The sequence below is a fragment of the Melanostigma gelatinosum genome (assembly GCF_949748355.1).
Source record: "Melanostigma gelatinosum genome assembly, chromosome: 8".
Classification (NCBI taxonomy): Eukaryota; Metazoa; Chordata; class Actinopteri; order Perciformes; family Zoarcidae; genus Melanostigma; species Melanostigma gelatinosum.
Genome location: NC_136641.1, coordinates 2,627,463 through 2,648,809, shown reverse-complemented (window position 1 = coordinate 2,648,809; position 21,347 = coordinate 2,627,463). Strand labels below are relative to the sequence as shown.

Here is a 21,347-nt window from a genome sequence, read left to right as displayed (position 1 = left end):
ATTGAAAGCAATATAAAAGTATTTTAATTTAGTTTGACTTACTCCCTCATTACTGCAGTCTTTTTCTACAGTTTCACAGGGACACCTACTGATGAGGCAGCGCATAGCATCAGCACAGTGTCAACGTCTATATTGACGAGCAGCATGTTTAGTATTAAAACATGAGATCAGTTCGCAAACTATTATTCAATTTAATAGATTAAACTGCCTACCAGCAGGGTTGAATAAAGTACTTGTTCTTCATTAACCGACCACGGGGCCCAAACCACCTGACTCAGTGTACCTGGGGCTTTTGGGCCCCTGGAGGTCTGGGGCCCCGAGGTATATGGGCCCTTTTTCTGGTTGGTAATCAAGCCTTGCCCAACACTATGTAAAGTAGTGAAAATGATCCCAACCACTACTACCTACAATATTTAAAGGCGTCTTTATTGTGTGCATGTCTATGCATCGCCAGTGATAATCCTTTTGATACTTGGAGTACATTTTGCTGTACTTTTAGTGAGATTTGCTTGAAGTTGACTTTTAATTGAATATTTGCTTTGTATCACTGCATGCTTTTACATGGGTCAGGGTAGTTCTGCCGGGGCCCATATTTATTAAAGTTATCTGGAGGCTTCAGTCTTTTCAGTTCTGGTTGATCTTAAAAGGAGTCCAGTGATTCACACATTTCAATGTATTCATTCAGAGATGGTGATATACAGCTCATCTCCATGTCCAGGGTTCTCAATATGCTGACGGCAGGATGACTGCTGCTAACAATGATGCGGTGCAGTGTTAACTGAACTGATAACATTTTCAAACATTTGTAAATTCAGCTGTTTCTTCCCTCCAGTTAGTCTGGGCAGCTATCAAGCTTCATGTGAACTCCATGCAGGAAGATAGAACTTGTTTTACTTTCCATGGAAAACACAGGGACACAAATGTAATCAATGAGAACACCGATCGCACCATTCAACTAAGGTGTTCCCGCTCCTGATATATCATGCACGCACACTTCCTCACCGGCAGGTCTTATGAGAAGCATCGATGCTGTACATCACCCGGGTGCTCCTCCTGCTGTGAGACAGTTATGCCTGGGTGACGATGGAAGTGGTCAATGTATTTTTTGATAAAACTTTAGCCAGGCCCAAACATAAACTTTACATTTGTCCACACTTTACTTACATAACATCCAAACAGTATTTCAGTGTGAGTTGATGACGTTTTTTTTTTATTGATTGTGAAAAACAGGAAATCTACGAACACAGACAGCTTTAGACCTCCAGCAGCCGGAGTCCCACCCCAATCCAAAGGCAAACATCCACTCCACCTGCCCCGTTGGCTGGGGTTTAAAGGCAGAGCTTCATAAAAAGGACGGGTGGGACTTGGTGCTGGACAGTCAATCAGCTGACACAGACAGGCATTCTGAACATCACCCAGCTGGTTCAAAGGAAGCTGCTCAAGCCTTCCTCTGAGCCATGTGGGCAGAGCCAGGTGCCAGGACCAACAAACCATTTATTTTCCACATGATACATTCACCAACATGAATGAACATTAACATCATCCACTTCAAAAAAAATAAATGAAGAAACACCTCTGTTCCACTTCTCCACAGCAAAGCACCCCAGCCAAATGATAAAATACTCAAACATACACACATTTAGGCGCAATTTTCATTATTGACTAGCAAGAACGATTTGGAATGTTTACTCTTTAGAATTGGAAGTAATTTAAGATGAGTTACATAATGTAGTTGTCTGTATGGATTATGGAAAGGGAAAAGGGAAAAGCAGGTCTAATAAATGCTGATCTAAATAAAACGGGTGGGGAAGCCCAGCACACTACCCTCAATTTACATTTGATTCCAAAATGGGGAGAGGTAGGCCCAGCTCTTTCCTAAGCTGGATAAATAATAGTGTATGCTGTCCATTCCCTCTGCCGCTGGAAAAGATGACAGTGATTTTGACGGGATGAGAATGACGGCAACACACACACACACACACACACACACACACACACACACACACACACACACACACACACACACACACACACACACACACACACACACACACACACACACACACACACACACACACACACACACACACACAGTGTCTATGACAGATTGGGGCTGGGAGCGGGGCTGGCGGAGTTGTTATCCTGATTGGCTGCCTGGCTTCCTCGTGGTGGAACCTCGATAATGCGGGGCTTGTCAATAATGCGAGCGCGGCGGTCGCCTTTCTCTACGATTCCGATTATCCACGCCCCACCCGCCGCCCCCTGACCTCCAGCTGCTGAGCTCTGGCTCTTCATCTCCGAGCAAAACTTGGCCGCCTGCTCTCTGGGTAGACACACCAGCAGCCCGCCTGCAGGGGAGGAGAGAGGATGGATTTCAGGTCAACACTTGTTTGAATAATATATGGTCTACTTTATATAGAAATACAGACAACAGTTTTCATACCAGAAGTCTCAGCTGAGGTGCCCTGAATTAGGTTGAACAGGTTTCCACAGGCTTTACTGATGGCAGCCATCTTGGCTAAGATTGGTAGGTTGTGGATCACGAAGGCCACCTCATTCTGTTGCTGTGCTGCCAGGTTGTTTGCGTGTCCCAACAACCCAAAACCTGTCACGTCTGTTGCAGCGTGAGCCTGGAACTTGTGCATTAGGCCTGCCGCTGGAGACATAAATTCACTTCAGAAACTTGGATCACAACAAAAAGTCACAGAAAGATTTCAACTGGACGAAACCAAATAGGCCAATGCATGTTCAGTCAACTTATTTGTGTTTATTGATTCTTGTAAAGTAGCTTAGTGGTGCATGACCGCCACCAGGTGGACTGGTCTTACCAATTAGTGAGGAGTGGAGGTGGGTTATAAAACCCTCCATCATGCTGCCAGCCAGCTGCCCTTACTGACCACGTGTGAGACAGCAGAGATGAGACTGTTCCTAACTAGATGCTGCAATAGCATCAGTCACATCACAACAGGATGATTATTTTTTTCTCGCTCTGTAAGATGTAAGAGTTTGATTGACAGATGGACCACCTTCCACGTTTTTTTTATTTTTATTAAAGTGCAGTTTCCAGTGACGGTTTCTCAGATGTTTCTTTGGAACAAACCATGTTCGGGCTGGATTGTAATTGGGCTTCAGTCTCATTATGGTTAACTTAGACACTTAGTGGTAGAATTTGGTACACCAGTGCGGTCCAGTGTTCGGCTTAATAACCGCTTTGAAAATGTTTACACAGGCCCAACCCTACTCACAACTAAAGTAAAGACCATGAGGCTGAGAGTGAACTCAGATAAGTGGTGCAGAACCACATAGAACCAGCCATTAAAGCATCCCTCACTTGTAATTGAAAGAGTCGGTACATATCTGTGACCAGCGATAACTGCAGAGCAACAGAGCATAACGACACAGTGTACCTGTGCGGTTGAGCGTTGCCATGGAGAACATGGCTTCCTGATAGGCCTCTTTGACTTCCTCTTTTGTGACGACTAGCTTGATCTTGTTCCACTTTTCAGTCTGCAAAAACAGAGACAGGAGTGTGAGGAGTGAGAGCACAGAAACTGGTCAGTATAATGACAACACGACTAAAGGTAGAAACGATATAACACACGATACTGTTCATGTGAGCGGAGTCATGGCTGACCTGATCGAGCCACTGGTGCGCATTCACAGCCACCTGCGTCCCCAGAGGTTTGGTTAGAACCAGGACGTCACCTGGAACAGCACCATCCGGCCTGAGAAACAAGATGGAGCATATTACATATCAAATAAAAGCCCTGATTAATAAAGAGGTGGAGTCCTTCAATGGGCCAGTTAATTCCTTCCTTGACCTGTGGACAAAGGTCTATAGATGAGAGGGACATGTTGAGGCTGTGGCAGTTGTCATCAACACAGAATAATTCTAGCAAAGCAGGCTTTCATTATTTCTATACAACCCCTTATGGCTGAAATCAACAAGGTCCACTACATTCTGGTAGGGGCTGATGTAATGCATTCTGGGAAACCTAAGACATCTCTAACTGAAGTTCAACTTACATGAGGCAAGGTGTGTGTACACGAAAAAGGGGATTTTATATGCCTCATCACTAAATAACACGAGATATTGAAGAATGAGAGCCTTTCATTGTTACAAGTTACCAAAGATGCAGAGACACAGCGACCGTTTAACGGACTCACATGATGAACTCATTCGGCTGGCAGACGACGGATGCGACTCCTCCCACGATGATCCAGGGGTTGATCACGGTCTGGCCACCTGTCACAGAAGTCCCCCCCTCCTCTGCTGCATCACGGAACCCTTGAATCATCAGCGGCATCACCCGCTCACGGTCCTGTGTCATACATGCACACACAGACGGCCGTGAATCATGATAGGACACCCTACTTCACCTCAAAGAAATCCACATATACATGTCAAAATTCACTTCCAAACATATAATGCACTCATTGTAACACGTGTCCCAACTAGATTAGTAGAGGAGATGCAACATCGATGAATAAAAGCAAAGTGTCCACCCAGGAACACGCATAACGCTACCTTGTCGTTCATCTTCTGGCTGACACTCAGTAGCATCAGCATGTTGTCACACTCCGTGATGCCCATGGCGTAGAGATCACTGAGGACATTAGCGCACGCTATCCTGCCCTGAGACAGACAGATACAGAGAGCAGAAAAAGAGTCAAAACAGGCAAGGTGTTGATACGATATGAAGGGGGAGGGACTTGAGATCACAGTGAACATGACCTTTAAAATTCTAATCAGTTCATCCTTGAGTCCAGCAGTGCTAAATTTGAAAATATTCCTTCCAGGTGTTGCTGAGATATTGCGTTCACGAGAGCGGGATGTAAAGACAAGCCGAGAACATCGTGCCTTCGGCCACAGTTTTCCAACATGCAGCGGCGTGAAAGCATTCAAATCCATTTTGCTTATGTAAAGCAAGCTCAAAGTGCAGATGACTTGCGCACAAATCAGGTGCACATTGTGCAGCTGATTACTGTTGCTATACTGTACATATTGAACAGATATTACATATTGCTTAAGAGTGCAGTTCTTTTAGGGCAAGGGGGAAAAAGGCAATAAAAAAACCCACGTATGAGAGTGCATCACAAAGGAAAACACATGGCAGGAACTCACCATCATGTAGGGATCCTCCACCAGAGGGTAAAAGAAGTCTGTGGTCTGGACCAGGGAGAGCCCGCCATGCCGCAGAGGAATCACACAGCAGTCCATCCCTACACCTGTAAGCAATGTTTTGCAATGAAATACAACAGCCTTGCAATAAATACGAACTCATTCGTATTATTAGTTGGTGTATTTTATTTTGTTGAGAATACTGCGTTATTAGTTTGTATGTGTACTAGTGGCGGTGTTGTTTACTAAAGGTAGTGTTTTTTAAATGACTGTTAACGTTATATGAAATTGCGTTTCAATGCTGGAGTTTGTGGTCACTCAGTGTAACTAGTTAGCGAGCTACATACAAAGCTGTCCTCATACTATTGCTACGCCTCTAAAAGCAGTAAACTAAACAGCACTTCCACTCAATATTGTGAAACTCTTTTACTAGTGGAAATGTTTGACCAGAAGCGTGAACTTTGCACTCAACGCATCGAAATATTTCTGCTGAATCATACCTATGGTAACTTGACAACTCGCGGAACTTGTGTCCTCTTAGCTAGTTAGCTCGGTTATTGTATCTATTGTATGCATATTTTATGCTCATTAATAACTTACCACTGTAATTAGTTTATATGTTAACACATTTAATAGCTTAGGACTGAAACAAATTGTCTTTATTCACCCATAGCTGCCCATCTGTCATATGAGCTGCCATATGAGCTGCCATATGACTGAACACAAGCTAACATTGTTAGCAACAGTTACGATAGATTACTGGCATTAACCACCAGGGTTTCTGGCATGGGAGCTAGCTCTGCTAATTCTGACTTTGTTTCTTACCGAGTCGAGGGCCGGACAATTGTTGGCCGAACTCTGATGCTTGGTCTCCGGCCTTCCCTGTCCCGTCAGCCCGGTCCGCCTCCAGTCCCGCCAGGAGTTTGAGCAGAGCCTCCTGCGGGACCTTGCAGCCTCATCCTTTCAAGTCCGAAAACGCTGTGAGACGGAACCCGCGCTCCAGGCCGTGTTCCTCGGGTTTGAAAGGTTTGTATCCGGGGGGAAAACACCCCTCGGCTCCCGCAGCCTCTGCCGAGGGAGGCGGGGAAGTTGAGCCTGACATGCCTGGCTAAAGACCACTTCAAAACACAGAACGCAAGTCGGGTACACCGGCAGATAAAGACGCAAGGATGAATGGAGCGTGTGTCCGGCGAGCGCTGGTTGAAACAAGAGACTACTGTAAATTCAAACCGGACCAATGCAACTTCCTGTCAGAACCTTCGCTGTGTAAATCGATACAGTGCATATCAATGCAATATTCATGGATTCATGTATTCATGGTTAGACTGCACACTTACACCAAATGCCTATGAATTTGGAGTTGAACTCCTACATTAGGAAAAACGCAAATTAAAGTCATAGCGAAGGCACAGTCGTCATGAGATACAGGCGTATACGTCTTACTTTGAAGGCGGAATTGACTATTTCCGGTCTCTTTTTGTGTCTCGCTGTTCAACTTGACGCAGCACAGTACGTTGTAAACGTCACATCTGACCTGCCCTCGCACCAGGGGCGTCGTTAGGCCTATTTTAGGGTGGCTGAAGCCCCCCTAAAATGTTCAGCCCCCCCAAATAATTTGGCATTATTGGCTTTAAAAAAAGAAAGAAAAAAAATATATATATATTTTGGTGATGTCATTCAATTAAACTATTCACATATCATGTTAGTTATTTATAACTATGTGTCTCGTTATTTATAACTAACATGCTACATATGTGCGTGCGTTCTGGTTTGTATGTTTTCTTCCCCTTCAAATTATAATCCAACAGCCTATCATCATACTTAACGATATAAACCCCGGGCACTAGGACCCTGGGGAGGCTGCTGCGCTGGCTTTCTCACTCTGCCAAGTAACATCTCTCGTCAAAGACAGCCAGGATTATAAACAAGGAGTTTAGCCCAAAGTAAATGATGCACGGAGTGAAATTGTAAGTACAGGTAGTTACAGAATGGGGCTATCTGTAGTTGTTAACGATTGTTACCTGCTTAAATTTAGGTTTACTTGAGGCAAATGAAAGGGAATATTGTAGTGGGCTATGTTAACACTAAGCTAGCGAGCTAACTATTTTGTTAGAAACTGTCTCCAGTGAGCAAGAGTGTGAGCGAGCGAATTCGAAATACAATAAATAACCATAGACATCTCTCTATTCTTTGCATTAATATATCTCTCTAGTATTTCGTAACAATAATATCAGTCCCTGTAGAATGTTTATAATCAGTTAATGCTGGTGAAAACTAAATGTCATAGTGTCCCTCATAATGCTATAACTGTCTGAAACAATGGATATCCGCGGCCCCAAAAACAATTGCTGCCCGCAAACATGACACTCCCCTTGGGGCTAAGCCCCCCCTTTCTTTGAATCCTAGAAACGCCCCTGCACACACAGTAAGTTATATCACTGCCATTTATGATGTTGTCGACCCGTTTATCGGTTATGAGATATGAACTTGAAAACGATGTAAAACAATTGCCGTTGAGATGACGTTAACAGAAACTAAAAGAACAATTGTGATTTTCACCGAATCGTCGTAAATCACAGGGGGTCCTGAGGGGTCCAACCCCTTACATCAGACCCCGTGAAAGCCTCAATTGCAAAAACAATTTTTTTGGGGGGGGGGGGGGGGTCCTCTAAAATAACAAGACTGTTTTTAACTTGCAGTTGTTCCTAAAATGTATCTTTGCGTACTAACGCCCAGCAGTTTTCATTATTCAAACTGCAGAACATGTATTCACATGCATATATGAATTGAGAGTGTGAGGGACGGTTTTCTGCAGTTACGTTAATTGACACAGCCAGCCAGAGATGCAATAGGTTGCTCAAAGCGAGCCTGTCCTCAAGTCTTTTTGTGAACCTAAACGGACCCGTTTGGACAAATTTGATCCTATGACGCTCACGAGAACCTGGATTAAAGCAGGACGTTGTCTCTCCTCTTCTTGGATACCAAGACAGATGGCCGGATGGACGGGGGACACTGGGTGCACGACAAAACACACTCAAGGATGAATGAAGAACTGATTTCTCATTATTTTATTTCGTAAATCTTCAACAGTTTTGAAACGAGATTCTTTGCCCCAAATTATCTATAATTACTGACAATATTCACACAAAGTTTAAAAGACCGTCAATGTGCTTACCTTGGGATAGATACATAGCTAGGTGCCACAGGTAGAGAGAAGACAGAATAAGGGGCACACACAGAGCCATGTGTTGAAGGTCAGGTCTAGCATCAGAGATAGAGCAGTGGTCTACACAGGCACAGACCACAGAGAATGGCTACTTTTTTTTCAATAAGAGTAAATCCATCTCCAATACATAATACAGGTTTTGAGGCAATGTAGACAGCAACATGTGTGACCAGAACATATTTGAATATTCTATATTATTTAAAGCTCACTAGGTTATTCACATTGTCATGTGTTTTCTCCTTTGGAGGGAAAAGTACCCCTCTGAATTGTCACTTGTCACCTTATGCCCAATGATTATTAATGTACTATTAATATACTAATGAACATGTGCATCAGTGTGCCATCTAAGAGGCTAGGCGGGGGGGGGGGGGGGGGGGGGGTGATTAAGACAAATAAGAATGATGAGAAAAGGACGGGTTGCAGAAATGGAAAAGCTACAGCAGATTTGGAATCCACGGAGCACCTCTGGGAACATACCATGCTGATTATCTGGCTGTCATTCTTTCATCTGATTGATGCTGGTCATTTTTAAAAAGGTAAGATCCACAGTCTGTATTCAGGTTTGTGTTTCTTTACATGGCAGAGGGAGTGAGGTGCAACTACCAACATGTTTTTCTAGGATGTGCCGAGAGCCGGGAGAAGACACAAGGACCGTCAATATACTGTATGTGTATATATATACTGTATATATATATATCTCTGTGTGTGTTGGCGTCATGGCGTGCTGAACTATGCTCATGTTACTGTATACAGTCCATGACATGTATCTGCAGCGTGTCCATATCTGGAGCCTGGTAGTGGCACTTAGGACAACATAAATCTGGCAGCTCCTCAGCTCTGGCTGCCCCTTGATCACCGACTGGTATCAACCCCTGATTTCGGAACGAGGGGGCAGGGGGCACCGTGTTGAAAGCTGCACCGGGGAAAGAAATCATGTTAAAACAACTTCTTACCAGAAATAAACACCTTGATAAATCCATTAAAAAGTTCCATTTCCCTTTTTTTGTTTTCAGTCGACCAGAAATAGCCATTTTCTTGAATAGGCAGGAGTTTCATTGGTAAGCTGCACAACAGCTAGTAGACAATACTCGGTGGTGAGAAGTAACCGTACATGTACTTAAATACTGTACTTTAGTACAGTGGTTCTAACCTGGGGCCACACAGGTGTCACATGATTTTCTGACATTTCAATGCATGCATGAAAGACTTTACAACCAATACATTCAAAATAACATGCGCATAGATAACAGTAATGTACCTTGTGGAGGGGGAATGTGTGGGGCCCGTGTTGGGAAGTCTTCCACGTGCCTCAGCTTCATTTGCTCCATACGTGCACTGAAACAGAGGTGGACCAATACAACTGTCATGTGTAATCACACTTTAAAGAATGTCCAGAAATATCAATATTTCTTCATACACAGAGCAAAGTTGTAGCTTTAGCTCCGACTTCAGATATGAAGGGTCATTCTGGATGACGTGCCAACAGCCCTGCCTTCAAACACAGCTGCAGTAAAGCTAAAGCCACCTCGAAATGCTGAAGACAGGGGAGGAATTCACCACACAACTATGTAACCCTGGATCAGAAATGACAGCAAGAAAGACTGAGCTATCAACTGTATGTCTGGTGCATAAACATCCACACGCCCACATTCAGGACACAAATAATTATCATAATGCAAAAGAAGCTGCATTGTGCTCCCCCCCCCCCCCCCGCAGACAACTTTGTTTTTGTTGTTTTTACCGTGATGTGGCTTCCTGTTTGAGCCTGTCAATCTCAGACACGGCCTGAGTCAGCTGATCCTGCAGCTCCTCCTTCTTCTGGTTCAGCTTCTCTCTGGCTTCTCGCTCTGCTAGGAAGTCTGCTTTGTAGATCTCAGCCTGCAGGAACACAAAGACAGTGAGAGAGGGAGGGAGACACCGCTATTTAGTTTCAGTTCAATGTACTTGTGCAATATAAGCATGTTAAAATGTGGGCGCGGCTGATTCGCACCTGACAAGTGACTCATAGGACGGGCTAAATGAACTGCCATGATGCTCAGGATAATTTCCATTCAAGTGTTTGCTTAGCTTACAGGCTAACGTTGGTATTTTAAAACTGGGCCCTATTTTCACCATGTTTTTGTGTCTAAACAAATCTTTAAAATTAGTTTTTTCTCAGATTCTGATCCAGAAATCTCCACTTCAGTAGCTCTTACATTCACAAACTTTACAGTTCCATTCCTCTCTATATTCTGAAGGTGTTTACAGAGGGGTTTGTTCATATATCATCCATAGCCTGATTTATACACGACTCACACTAAAAACACAAAAATCCCTCCGCAAAAACCTATGACTCGAATATGTCAACAAAATGAAACAAGAATTTTGAACCTGGCTTTATCCAATGTTCACATTTATGTTCTGGACATTCATGCATATGAGCACAGCTTTAATAAGACAATGCTTCATTTACATATTTACACCTACATATTCAGAAAACTAATTTTCTTAATGTCAGTAGTCGATGTGTAAGTGCTATGGTGAAATCTATTCATTTAATGTTTGCCCTATTCACACAACATAGTATTATATTATATCGTTAAAAAAACACTGACAACCCTCTAGCAGAGAGGTGGTTGTTTACAGCTGAATATAGTCGTATAAACCAACTAAAGACCCAAATAACTATAGATGGAAGAAGTCAGTAGCAGTGCCCTGTGTGACTGCACACAGTTACAAACAGTGATGCACTCACTGGTGTTTACTAAAGTGAACAATGAGGCGATACTTTGCTTGATAAAAATGAACAAACTACACAGTCCCCACGAAGAAAGAGATGTGTGTGCAGTTGTGCTCCACAGCTGTGTGACTGTACCTGTGCAGTGAGGACCGGAACAGTCTCCAGGGAGCCTCTCTGTTGCTCCACCTCCTCCTTCAGTTTATCAATCAGGTCCTGCTTCAGGGCCAGCGCTTGCTCCGCCTCCTCTAGTCGGCTGCACAGATCGCCTCCCTGGAAGACAAACACAGACAGAGTTTACCACATGAATCCAGAAGCTACATAGCAAAAGTAATTTGAGTAAATAGATGTTTGGATGTGTTTTTACCTCACTCTTCAGTTTAGAATCATAGTCTCTAAAGAGACATGTGTAGGCATGTTGCAACTGGGTCAGTTTTTTCCTGAAAAAAAAGAAAAAAGGATGCAACATTTTTCCATACAGTATTGTTATCAAATATCCGATGTGCTGCTAACAGTATTGAGGAATTTTGAACTAAATCAGGAAGTATTAATTACGACAGTGAAGCATTCAGCATCACATTTTTAGAAGGAAAACTGAGTATGACAACTGTGTTGCATTGTTACAGACACCCTGAAGGCCTGAAAATAATAATGATGCGAGTCATTTGTGTGTTGGACCCACCTCTCCTCTGTGACGACGTGTCTGTCGGTCTTCAGGGCCTGCTCCAGGCTCTGGTTCTGCAGCAGCAGCTTGTCCATGGCCACATTATGCTGCTTCCTCTGCTGCTCCAGCTCCCGCTCTGCCACCTGCAGGGTCTTCATCTTACTGCACAGCCTAACAGATGGCGAGGACAAAATGTCAGCACACATGCACACCTACAGGTGAACACAGAGAAGCCTTATGTATTCACTTATGCCGACATGACAGCTTACTTTTCTTCCAACACTTTGCGTTCATGCTCGCTTTTCTCCAGGCAGCTCCGTCTCTCGTTCAGCTCTCCTAAGAGGGAAGTTGCTTGAGCTTTCAGAGCCTCGCAGTCCTTGGCCAGCTGTACAAATATGGAAAGCTTTAAGTTATCGGGGTAGCAGTTGATATTTTAAGGCTGTTTGCTAAAGCTCCATCATCTAGTCGTTGACGATTTAAAAACATCTTGGATTGAGGCGTAAAAAGCTGTGGCTGTTTACAGTTCATACCTGGGCACAGTCCTTGTCCTTCTGTTTGAGCAGAGCTTCAGTTCTGTCCCGCTGAGCTGAGCTCTTCTGCAGGTAATCAAGCTTCTCCTCCAAGTCACGATACCTACGGACACAACGGATCATGACTAAACTGGGGTAAATACCAATGTATATACACAAATATGTATCACCATGATAAGGTAAGGCGAACACATGATCATTTTTGTATCGGAACTGTAATTTTAACCCTTGTGCCTCACTTTAAATAAATTGCTTTGATGTGACGAAAATGTCTGCTTCAAAAAGCAGCTGCAAAATATGTCAAGTATTAACATTAACGTGGATTTGGATGCATTTGTATTTCTGCTGCAGTCACATAAAAAACAACAAAAAAAAACCTCACACTTTATTTTTTTAACCAGCATCAGTCCTGATCATAACTACCAAATATTTTCTGATTTTTCACCATTTAAAAGCCAGTGTCTTGCCACTGTGGTTTTTCATGACAATGAAAACACAAAACTTGAATTATTTTCTGTTTGCCGTTTCTTTTTTCACAGTCAGGGATATGTCACTGATTAACAACAAAGACTGCAGTGCTCCATATTACAGCAGCAAAGCCCCTCGTGGAAACCAGGAAAATAGCATCCGTTTGCCCCAGAGGACAAACATGAGAACATGATTCAGTCCCGTGGAAAATAGTTCAAAATACCATTTAGAAGCCAGGGCTGTAGACTGAAAGCCTGCTGTAATAGAATGCATGATTCTGTAATGGTCATGGGACCAACCATTGTGGTTTTAATGGGTTTCCATGGGAACATTTCTGTCCCCAAGGGTCTGAGTGAGTGTATCTTGCTACAGTTTATTATACACTTTTAGTAGGAGCTGAGGTTGAACTGAACTTACAGAATCTGAAGAAAAGAAACTCACATTTATGCATAAACACAACTAAAATACTTCTATAAGAATCAAGCCAAACATGTCCCTAGTGAGGGTTAATACAATGTAGACTACAAATACAGGCCTCTCATTGTATTTAAAGAAAATTGTATAAATACTGCACTCAAATCATCCCACTCAGCAATATTTGTGAAACTATTTTCTCTCCAATTGGGTGTAAGTATAGTATAATTAATATATATATATATATATATATATATATATATATATATATATATATATATATATATATATATATATATATATATATATATATACATACACACACACACACACACATGACATACAACATGACAGAAACTGAATGTAAAGCATGCCTTATTTGGAAGTCAACAACTGATAAAAAAAAAATAGACATACAGGAAACAAACAGAGCATGACAATAACAGACAGGCAGGTGGCACAAGTAACATCCACACAGCGGCGAAGAGACAGAACTGTAGAGACAAGGCATGCACACGGTGAGAAAAATAAAGCCACACAGAGCTGTGGGCTCACCTGCCCTGTGTGGCCTGAAGCTGCTCTGTGAGTTTAGCCAGGCTAGAGCTGGAGGAGGGAACAGAGAGAGAGGGAGGAGGAGGAGGAAGACGTCGCAAATTTATTAGGAGGAAGAAGTGCAGGAATAAAAACAGCATGCTAGTGTCCTTCTGCCATTCACTCTTGTCTGCAGGTATACAGTATAGTTATGTTAATTAAACACCACTCAGTCCAAAAGCTGCTAATGACCACTAGTTAAACACAGAAAGTCCATTTAGTGCCATTCGTTTCAAACGCTGCACTGAGGTATTTTGTAGCCGGAGGAAACTGCGTCATACCAGTCAGAGGAGTGCTGTGCCTCAGAGCGATGCTGAACAACCTCCTCGGTCGTGCTGCTGGCCTGTAAAAACATTCAAACAGTCTATGAGATCAGCGATAAGGCAGCAGATCGGTGTGTCCATTGCATCTCTATTGTACATGGAGACATCTTGGTTTATCTGATTGTGCCTCATTCCAGTCCTGAACAGTTTGAAGCCTGATTCAACCATATAAAGTACTTTGTTGCTTTGTTTTGAAAAGCGCTGTATACATTTTTTTTTAAATGATTAGGATCATAATTGAACATACAAAAGGCCCTTGTGCATGAACCACTTGTTTTTAAGTCGCACTTGTAAGTGTGATTTCAGAGACCTAGTCATATTCACCAGTTCAGAACTTTCTCTTTGGCACTGGCCTGTCCTATGAGTACCGTACATGTATACCGACAGTGTGCCATCCACCAGAGTGAGAGAGACCTATAGTCGCATATAGCCATTGTTTTAGTTCAATACCCAATCTGAATTAATTCAGACTTTAATTGTGTAACCTAAATCAATTTGTGCGAGTTTGACAGCCCAGACTCTGTTATATCCATCTATGCTCTCTTCAAACTCACCAGACTCCACTGACAAAAACATTTGACGTGGCAGGACACAGGAGCTGCTGACTACGCTGCCTTGATCGGTGAGTTTGATTGTGTTATTGTCTGACTTTGGTGTTTTAAAGGGTTAGTTCAGATTCACCAAAGTCACACAATTACACAAACTAACCGATTGATGCAGCGGTAGATCAGCAGCTATTGCGTCCTGAAAGTTTTTGTCACGAGACTCTGGTGGCTTTGAAGAGATCAAAAATAGTTACCATGACTTTGGCTCCTGTTGGAAAGGGCTGTCTGACAGCAAGGTACAGCAGTGAGAATATTCTTGATTCATTCTTTCTAGGTCAGCCTTTGTTTTTAGTTTAGGTGTCTAAAATAGATCACAGCACTACATTGGTTTTCTCCCATGCTGGTTCTCCTGTCTGTTTTCTATAAACTCCACCAACTGTCGGTAACACACTGACTGTGGAGAAGAACCTCATACAACCACACTGAACAATCATTTGAATGCCTCATTGCCCTTTTCTTGACCACAGTTAAACATAGACTTTCATCTCATTATGTCTGCCCTGCTCATCTGTAGAACTAGATCCCTGCACTGGTTCTTGAGGTAGAACTACGTGCTTGCATCACGGTGTTACCTGTGCCAGTTTGGCCCGTAGCTGGTCAATGCAGCGCCGCATTCGCTCCTTCTCTTTCTCTCCCTCGTCCCTCTCCCTCTCCAGCTCTTCATTCTTCCTCCTCAGCTCTCTCATCCCTTCCTCCAGTTTTTCTTTGTGGCTCTTCAGCAGCTGGAGGAACTCGTTTGCGCCTTCCACAGGCTGCCGAGAGAAATAAAAGTGAAAGAACCGTGGATTAGTGGATGCAGGGAGAAAGTGAGGCTTAGGTTACCAACTACCATTCAATCCAGTGCTCCTGCTCAAAAATACAGGGAAAAAACATGGATGGGAATCGAGATGTTGAAATATATGTAAAACACAGTTCCAATACAGGCCATCCCATGTTATTTTTCATGCAATGAAAGCTATGGTGGGGTGAAGCATTTAACCAGGGGTGGGACAGCACAGAGTAAGTGTCAGGGATCTGATTGGGGGAAAGTTGGGATGCAGTGAGCAGGCTCACCTGACCATTTTCCCTGACCAATTCCCCCCATACCTCTGAGAGTGAGGGAGAGGGAGAGGGGACGGCGCTACTCAAGGAGTTACGCATACTCGCGTCACCCTAGACACACGGACAAACCAGTTAGATGAAAAACAAACAAATACGTCAAAAGTGCAATCACAGCACGCCGCCAACAGCACCACACGTCTTACCAGACTGCGAGGCGGTGTGGTCTGTGTGTGTCGATCCGTGTCTTCAACTCTTTTCTTCTCCCGCTGATCTAGTGTCTGAAACAAGGGGTTCCAACATCCACAGGAAATTTTAAGAGAAGGAAGAAATACATAGTCACCATTTCTGTCTCCCTTGCTTTCCCCGTCCTCTTTCATTCTCTCTCTCATTGCAGCAATATAAATCGCATAAATCCCAAACAACAAAAACACTGTTGCTGTGTATGTGTGAAGACATAAGACATGAAACACATGAAATGTAGCATTAAATATCAGTTCATTCCTTTATGGAATATGAGCACACAGCTAATGTGATTACATACAGAAATAAAAGTGAGTGGTGAATTAATCTCCACATACACATACCAACACGGGACTCTGTTATTGTGGAACTAATTTGTCAAATGTAAAATCACCTTACAATGTGTGAATATGAGGAAGCAGATGTGTGAATGTTGGCGAGCTCACCTGTGGTCCGTCCAGTGGTCTGCTCCTCGCTGGGCGCCCCTGCAGGTCTTCAGTCTGACTGGAGCTGCAGCAGTGGTTAGAGGAGAGGTTAGAGGCTGGTCCGTTCACCAAGCTCTGTAACGAGTGGTTCTCCTGGGCCAGCCTCTCCACCAGGGCCCTGGCCTCCTGGAAACGACAGCTGAGAAATCCTCGTTCCTCTCTTGTCCTCTGCTGCCATCCCTCCATCTCCTCGCAGCGCTGACGTAAGGCTATGTTGCTCCGCCGCAAGGCCTCTGGTGGACAGAAGGATGAAGGCAAAGGGAGAGGTGGGAGATTGATACGTCACACAGAGTGACACAGAGGAACCATGTCAGTTAAATGTGTAATAATAAACTTTATATATATACAGGAATTTTCAAAAAAAGTTGCAACATGCTTTAAATGGTTTAACCAGGATTAAAACATTTCAAGACTGCAATGAGGCAACTAAAATACAAAAATAAAATGCAACAATAAAACAATATCATCAGAAAGAATAAAGAAAAAGATAAGAAATGTTGGAAAAGATGTGTTTTGAGAAGTAATTAAAAAGGAATATGACTGACTCTGCAAGTCTCAGAGGTAATTCTTACAGGTAATGATTCCAAAAATGAATACGTGGTGGAAAAAACTATTTAACAGTACAGAGTGAGTCCTATGATACTGAAATCAAGAAAAGATGTATTTTAAGTATTTATTCTCTTGGTGCAGAGAAGGTTCATACAGAATGCAATGCGGTCTGAAGGAGGAAGTGTTGGTTGTGCGCGACAGTTACCTTTCATAGGTCACAATCATTTATTTTATACAAAGGGACTTACAATTCAGATTCTATCACATTCATATTGCTACAGGAGAAATGTTTGGGGTTAATGTGTTCAAGGACACATCGACATGCGACGAGCAGAGCTGGGAATTGAACCGCAGACCCTCTGATTGAAGGACGGCGCTGCTCTCCACTGAGCCACAGCCGCCCCGGTGGTGGGGTAGGAGGAGTTCATCACAAGGACATCTGGACAACAGTGACCATTCATTGGTCAACCATTGACATTAACCTTACTCCAACAAAAAGGGCCAAAACACAGAGTGGTCAGACAATAAAACAGATATTGTTTTAATTATAAACAATAATTAATTATAAACAATATCAAAGATATCACAAATAAAAAAGTCACAGTGGAAATTTGCCATCACACCTGTGAAGAGAGATACAACAGGTCGGATATGATCTTGTCTTTTCGTTTGTTAATAGCTGCGTTTTGGGGTACACCACAGGTCAGAGGGGCCACATCACAGACTACTACTGAACAACTTTTGTTTGATAAATAAATAATATTTGAACCAGTCTAGAGCTGCCCTGATGCCAACCCACTTTTCAAATACATGGGGCCATAGATTGAACAAATAGTGATGAGAAACTAGGTGTGGCTATTTGATCTGATTTTGTTTTTCATGATTTCCAGGGCTTAATCTTTAAGTATGAAGTATGACGAGTATAATGCCTCAAATTTATTTTACTAAAAAATGATTTCTTATAATTTCCTTTGAAATCACCAATTCATGTTCCAACATGTCTGCCATGTATGTTCTGTACCAGCCCTCTGGTAAAATCATGTGCCATACTTGGAGAGGAGCAAATACATTGCTTTATTTCTTTTAATTATCATTCAATGATGATTTAATTATGGGAATGCATCCTACCTCTAAGCTGCTGGTTGTCACCCAGCAACCTGGTCACCACTTCATTGGATGCCAGCTCTGGTGGGACCCTGAGGGTCCCGCCACTCTCTTCTCCTGACATCTCCCACTGCATTGGGCCATCAGGTTGGGGCTGCACCATCCCTACAGACAAATGTGCAGATTATCATCGACACACACACCTCATTAAAGCGTTATTTGCAGAGGATCACTGCATAAATAACAACGCCGTCGATACGCGTTTCCCTTTCCCTTGACCTGAACCCAACCTCATCCCCATCTCCATCTCCATACCAGTCGTTTTTTGAGATGTTTAACCTGGCCCAAACTAACCCTAATCCGTTATCTCTGCTAAACCTAACCCACCATTTTAAAAACAGAGTTCGACTCTAACCCCGCATTCCTCATCACACGCTGACACATGGCATACCACGCCTCATCCCCGTTAGCTTTCTCTTTAACCTCGCGTCATAATCCTGGTACATTTTACGTGTGAGGAGGCCATGGCCTGCATGCTGGTATCGGGGACAGGACGAAAACATCACGTCATTCCCAATATCATGAGGCAAAGAGCCCGCCCGGAATATCGTTAATGTATTTATTTAGCTACCACGCGAACAGAAACAGTACCCCAGTCGTTATAATCAACGGATGTTATTACCACTGGCATATAATTTACTCTGGATATTATCTCACATTATTTTTACAGATAAGCTTTTCATCCCCGCACCAACACAGGGTCGTTGCGCTGCTAACGTGCGTGACAGTTACATTACAGGTGGAAAATTCCTCTTACCCTCTCTTCTTTTTCAGTTCTGTCGTCCGACAAGCGGTCCCGCAACTACAACTTGTTAGTAACGTTACGCGTATCTATTTAGCCACTGTTCGATGGCTGGCCGATGCTAGATCGATAGCTAGCGATGTAGCGTATGAGCTAGCTAGGATAATTTAGCAACCAGTAGCTGAGTTATCCGACTGACACAAACAACGACCTACATCAACGAACTCTGTGTCTTCCGAAAGTCATTTTGCCCAGTTTTGTAACGTTATCTTGATACAATGTGCGTGTTTAAGGTGGTTTGAGGTTATCTGTCAAAGCGGAGGCGACTGTTGTTAGCGCAGGAAATCAGTTGATTAATTCACTCCGAGTTTGGCTTCTCAGGCAACACTTCCGTTCAAGCTTCGGTTTAATCCATACACTATGGTTAATCAATGTTGTGGCATTTGACTCTAAATCTCCATGAGACAAAACATGCATAAACAACAGTGTAATTGACAAATTACTCTCATCTTGAGTTTTATTTTCTCTTTATATCTTACATTTTCCAGCAGTAGCCTACAATTGTGACCTTATCTTAAAACTGAATATTCCCATGCACTGTCCCTAGCTCATTTATTCAAATGATCTGTGCAAGAATACACTTGCTTGTCTCTTTGGGTGGTGTGGAGGGTATACAGTTAAGAAGTGAGTGCTGCCTGAGAGGGGTGACTCAGGGCGAAATATTCCCAAGTAACAGGAAATCCCCTTCCTTCTTCCGCAGTGGTTGATGACGTCAGCTGGCTGCAGCATCACAGTTTATTTTGCTGATGTGCGCAAAGTGAGAGAAGCTACATGATGCTCCCTGCTGCTGGAGTTGTTTTTGCATTAGCTTGGATTTATCCAAGTCACGCGCTCTATTTCCACATAGGAGAGACGGAGAAGAAATGCTTCATTGAAGAGATTCCGGACGAGACTATGGTTATCGGTAAGCTGCTGTGGGGTCGTTAGCATGACGGAACTAACTAGCAAAAGCGAACAGCTGGCTCCAGCAAATACGCTGCATTGAATAAGTCAGTAACGACAAAAAGACCCGACAGTTTGAAGAAACGTGTAGTTTGTAGGCGCAAACACTGACGGTCATCTGTAAGCTTGTGTGGCTGCTGGTTAACTGTTAGCCTCTTTACAGTTCAAATAGAGATTCTCTCAGCGAGCCAAACAATTGTGTTACACCAGAGTGGATGTTTTACATTTACAATTATATCTGTAGTGTTTACCTGAAGGCACTATTTTATGTAGTTGATCGCTATTAACATTTCTTCTACTTTCATTCTATTGCCATGTTACTGGTGCAGCAGTCTTGTTGAGTCTTGAGTTACTCTCGTTTGAATGATTTCTGGAAGACCTGACGGCATGCGTCTGTATGTTGCTTCACCTGTCTGACAGGAAAGTACAGAACTCAGCTGTGGGACAAGGAGACTAATTCCTTCCTCCCAGCCACGCCTGGCCTTGGTATGCATGTGGAGATCAAGGATCCAGAGACAAAGGTAAGGACAGAGGAGCTGGTATTATAAAACATACATATCAATAGAATCTAAAACAATAATCTTTTACAACCCTCCCAGATTATCCTCTCTCGTCAATATGGGTCAGACGGACGGTTCACCTTCACCTCCCACACTCCTGGAGAGCATCAGATTTGTTTGCACTCCAACTCCACCAAGATGGTTCTGTTTGCAGGAGGAAAACTGGTATGAACATAGTCACTGCTTTGATGTAGTAAGACAGTCGGTAGCATTTTTCTTTGTGATCCTGCACCCCACACAGGTGTTTCCAGTTATTTTGGATTAGATCTGCTGAGGCTGAAAGTAGGCAGAGCTATGCTGTGAGGTCATTGGACTTAATGCACCAATAAGAGTGATCACGGTGTAAGTTGTTCCTCCCTACCAGCTGCAACAAAGCTAACGAGATAGTGAGGGAAATGTCAATCAAGCACAGGTTGTGCACGCCCGAGCAGGCTTGAAAAGAGGGCCCAATTCCAATCTGGCTGCAGAGAACTCTGTTTATAGTCACACTCACAGCTGAGTGTAGCCACCTTCTTTAAGGTGTACTGTATAAATACAGTGACAAGCTTCAGGACCAACGTTCCTCTCGCCGTTGAGGAGACTATTAAATTGGGTTTTCTTGCAGTTGCTCCCATTCTAAAATAGAAATGTAAATAACATAAAGAAATTATAAATAAGATACAAGGATGTAAAAACATGCATTATATTACAGTATAGCCTACTCAAGATGGCGCAGCGGACGTCTGCCTCGGTGTGTTGGTATTCATTGTTCTGTGTTGTTTTTTGTTGTAAATACTGCTGTGATACCCGGAGCTCTTTCACCAGAGATGAGCTCATAAACATCAGGGAAACAACTCTAGCGCCTTACTTCCAACTTTTCTGTTAACTTCTGTGGAATTACTGGACATTCTACTCAAAGGTGCGCT

The 21,347-nt window shown here is 43.1% G+C and overlaps 3 protein-coding genes across 7 annotated transcripts in view; 1 reads left to right on the top strand and 2 right to left on the bottom strand.

The window, feature by feature from the left end:
* Positions 1-1,196: 1,196 nt before the first annotated feature.
* On the bottom strand, positions 1,197-6,315 carry sephs3 (selenophosphate synthetase 3). Its single transcript, XM_079273651.1, has 8 exons — positions 5,948-6,315; positions 5,126-5,229; positions 4,529-4,636; positions 4,168-4,322; positions 3,635-3,725; positions 3,408-3,507; positions 2,444-2,656; positions 1,197-2,348 (listed from the first exon to the last, which is right to left on the bottom strand). Exons 1-8 carry the CDS (start codon positions 6,222-6,224, stop codon positions 2,098-2,100), a joined length of 1,299 nt encoding a protein of 432 aa, XP_079129777.1. The 5' UTR covers positions 6,225-6,315; the 3' UTR covers positions 1,197-2,097.
* A 1,866-nt stretch (positions 6,316-8,181) lies between these two features.
* On the bottom strand, positions 8,182-19,209 carry ikbkg (inhibitor of nuclear factor kappa B kinase regulatory subunit gamma). 4 transcript variants are annotated; one of them, XM_079273352.1, is made up of 16 exons: positions 18,896-19,209; positions 18,103-18,243; positions 16,387-16,658; positions 15,904-15,978; positions 15,713-15,811; positions 15,232-15,411; positions 14,013-14,074; positions 13,696-13,743; positions 12,259-12,361; positions 11,998-12,113; positions 11,747-11,899; positions 11,432-11,504; positions 11,203-11,337; positions 10,090-10,226; positions 9,607-9,683; positions 8,182-9,261 (listed from the first exon to the last, which is right to left on the bottom strand). In XM_079273352.1, the coding sequence occupies exons 2-16, from the start codon at positions 18,239-18,241 to the stop codon at positions 9,089-9,091; spliced, it is 1,842 nt and encodes a 613-aa protein (XP_079129478.1). In that variant the 5' UTR covers positions 18,242-18,243; positions 18,896-19,209; the 3' UTR covers positions 8,182-9,088. The 4 variants fall into 4 exon arrangements, with proteins under 4 accessions (XP_079129478.1, XP_079129480.1, XP_079129479.1 ...); XM_079273354.1 differs by having other exon boundaries at positions 15,746-15,811; XM_079273353.1 differs by having other exon boundaries at positions 19,096-19,197.
* Positions 19,210-19,711: 502 nt separating this feature from the next.
* The window catches only part of tmed4 (transmembrane p24 trafficking protein 4), a gene marked incomplete at its 5' end in the record, with an annotated part of 6,045 nt that continues 4,409 nt past the window's right edge, over positions 19,712-21,347 (top strand). For both annotated transcript variants that reach the window (XR_013772209.1, XM_079274315.1), the window contains 3 exons: positions 19,712-19,844; positions 20,303-20,403; positions 20,482-20,607. Coding sequence is in view for 1 of the 2 variants with exons in the window: in XM_079274315.1 (XP_079130441.1) it covers positions 19,712-19,844; positions 20,303-20,403; positions 20,482-20,607 (360 nt within the window). The remainder of the gene's footprint in view (positions 19,845-20,302; positions 20,404-20,481; positions 20,608-21,347) is intronic.

What these genes read in the sequence shown, in the direction of transcription:
- ikbkg (XM_079273352.1), bottom strand. Translation starts at nt 18,241, where the DNA reads ATGGTGCAGCCCCAACCTGATGGCCCAATGCAGTGGGAGATGTCAGGA. An exon ending in GACCACTGGACGGACCACAG is followed by an intron (nt 15,979 to 16,386) that starts GTGAGCTCGCCA and finishes CCCTTGTTTCAG; the next exon opens with ACACTAGATCAGCGGGAGAA. An exon ending in TACGGGCCAAACTGGCACAG is followed by an intron (nt 14,075 to 15,231) that starts GTAACACCGTGA and finishes ATGTTTTTACAG; the next exon opens with GCCAGCAGCACGACCGAGGA.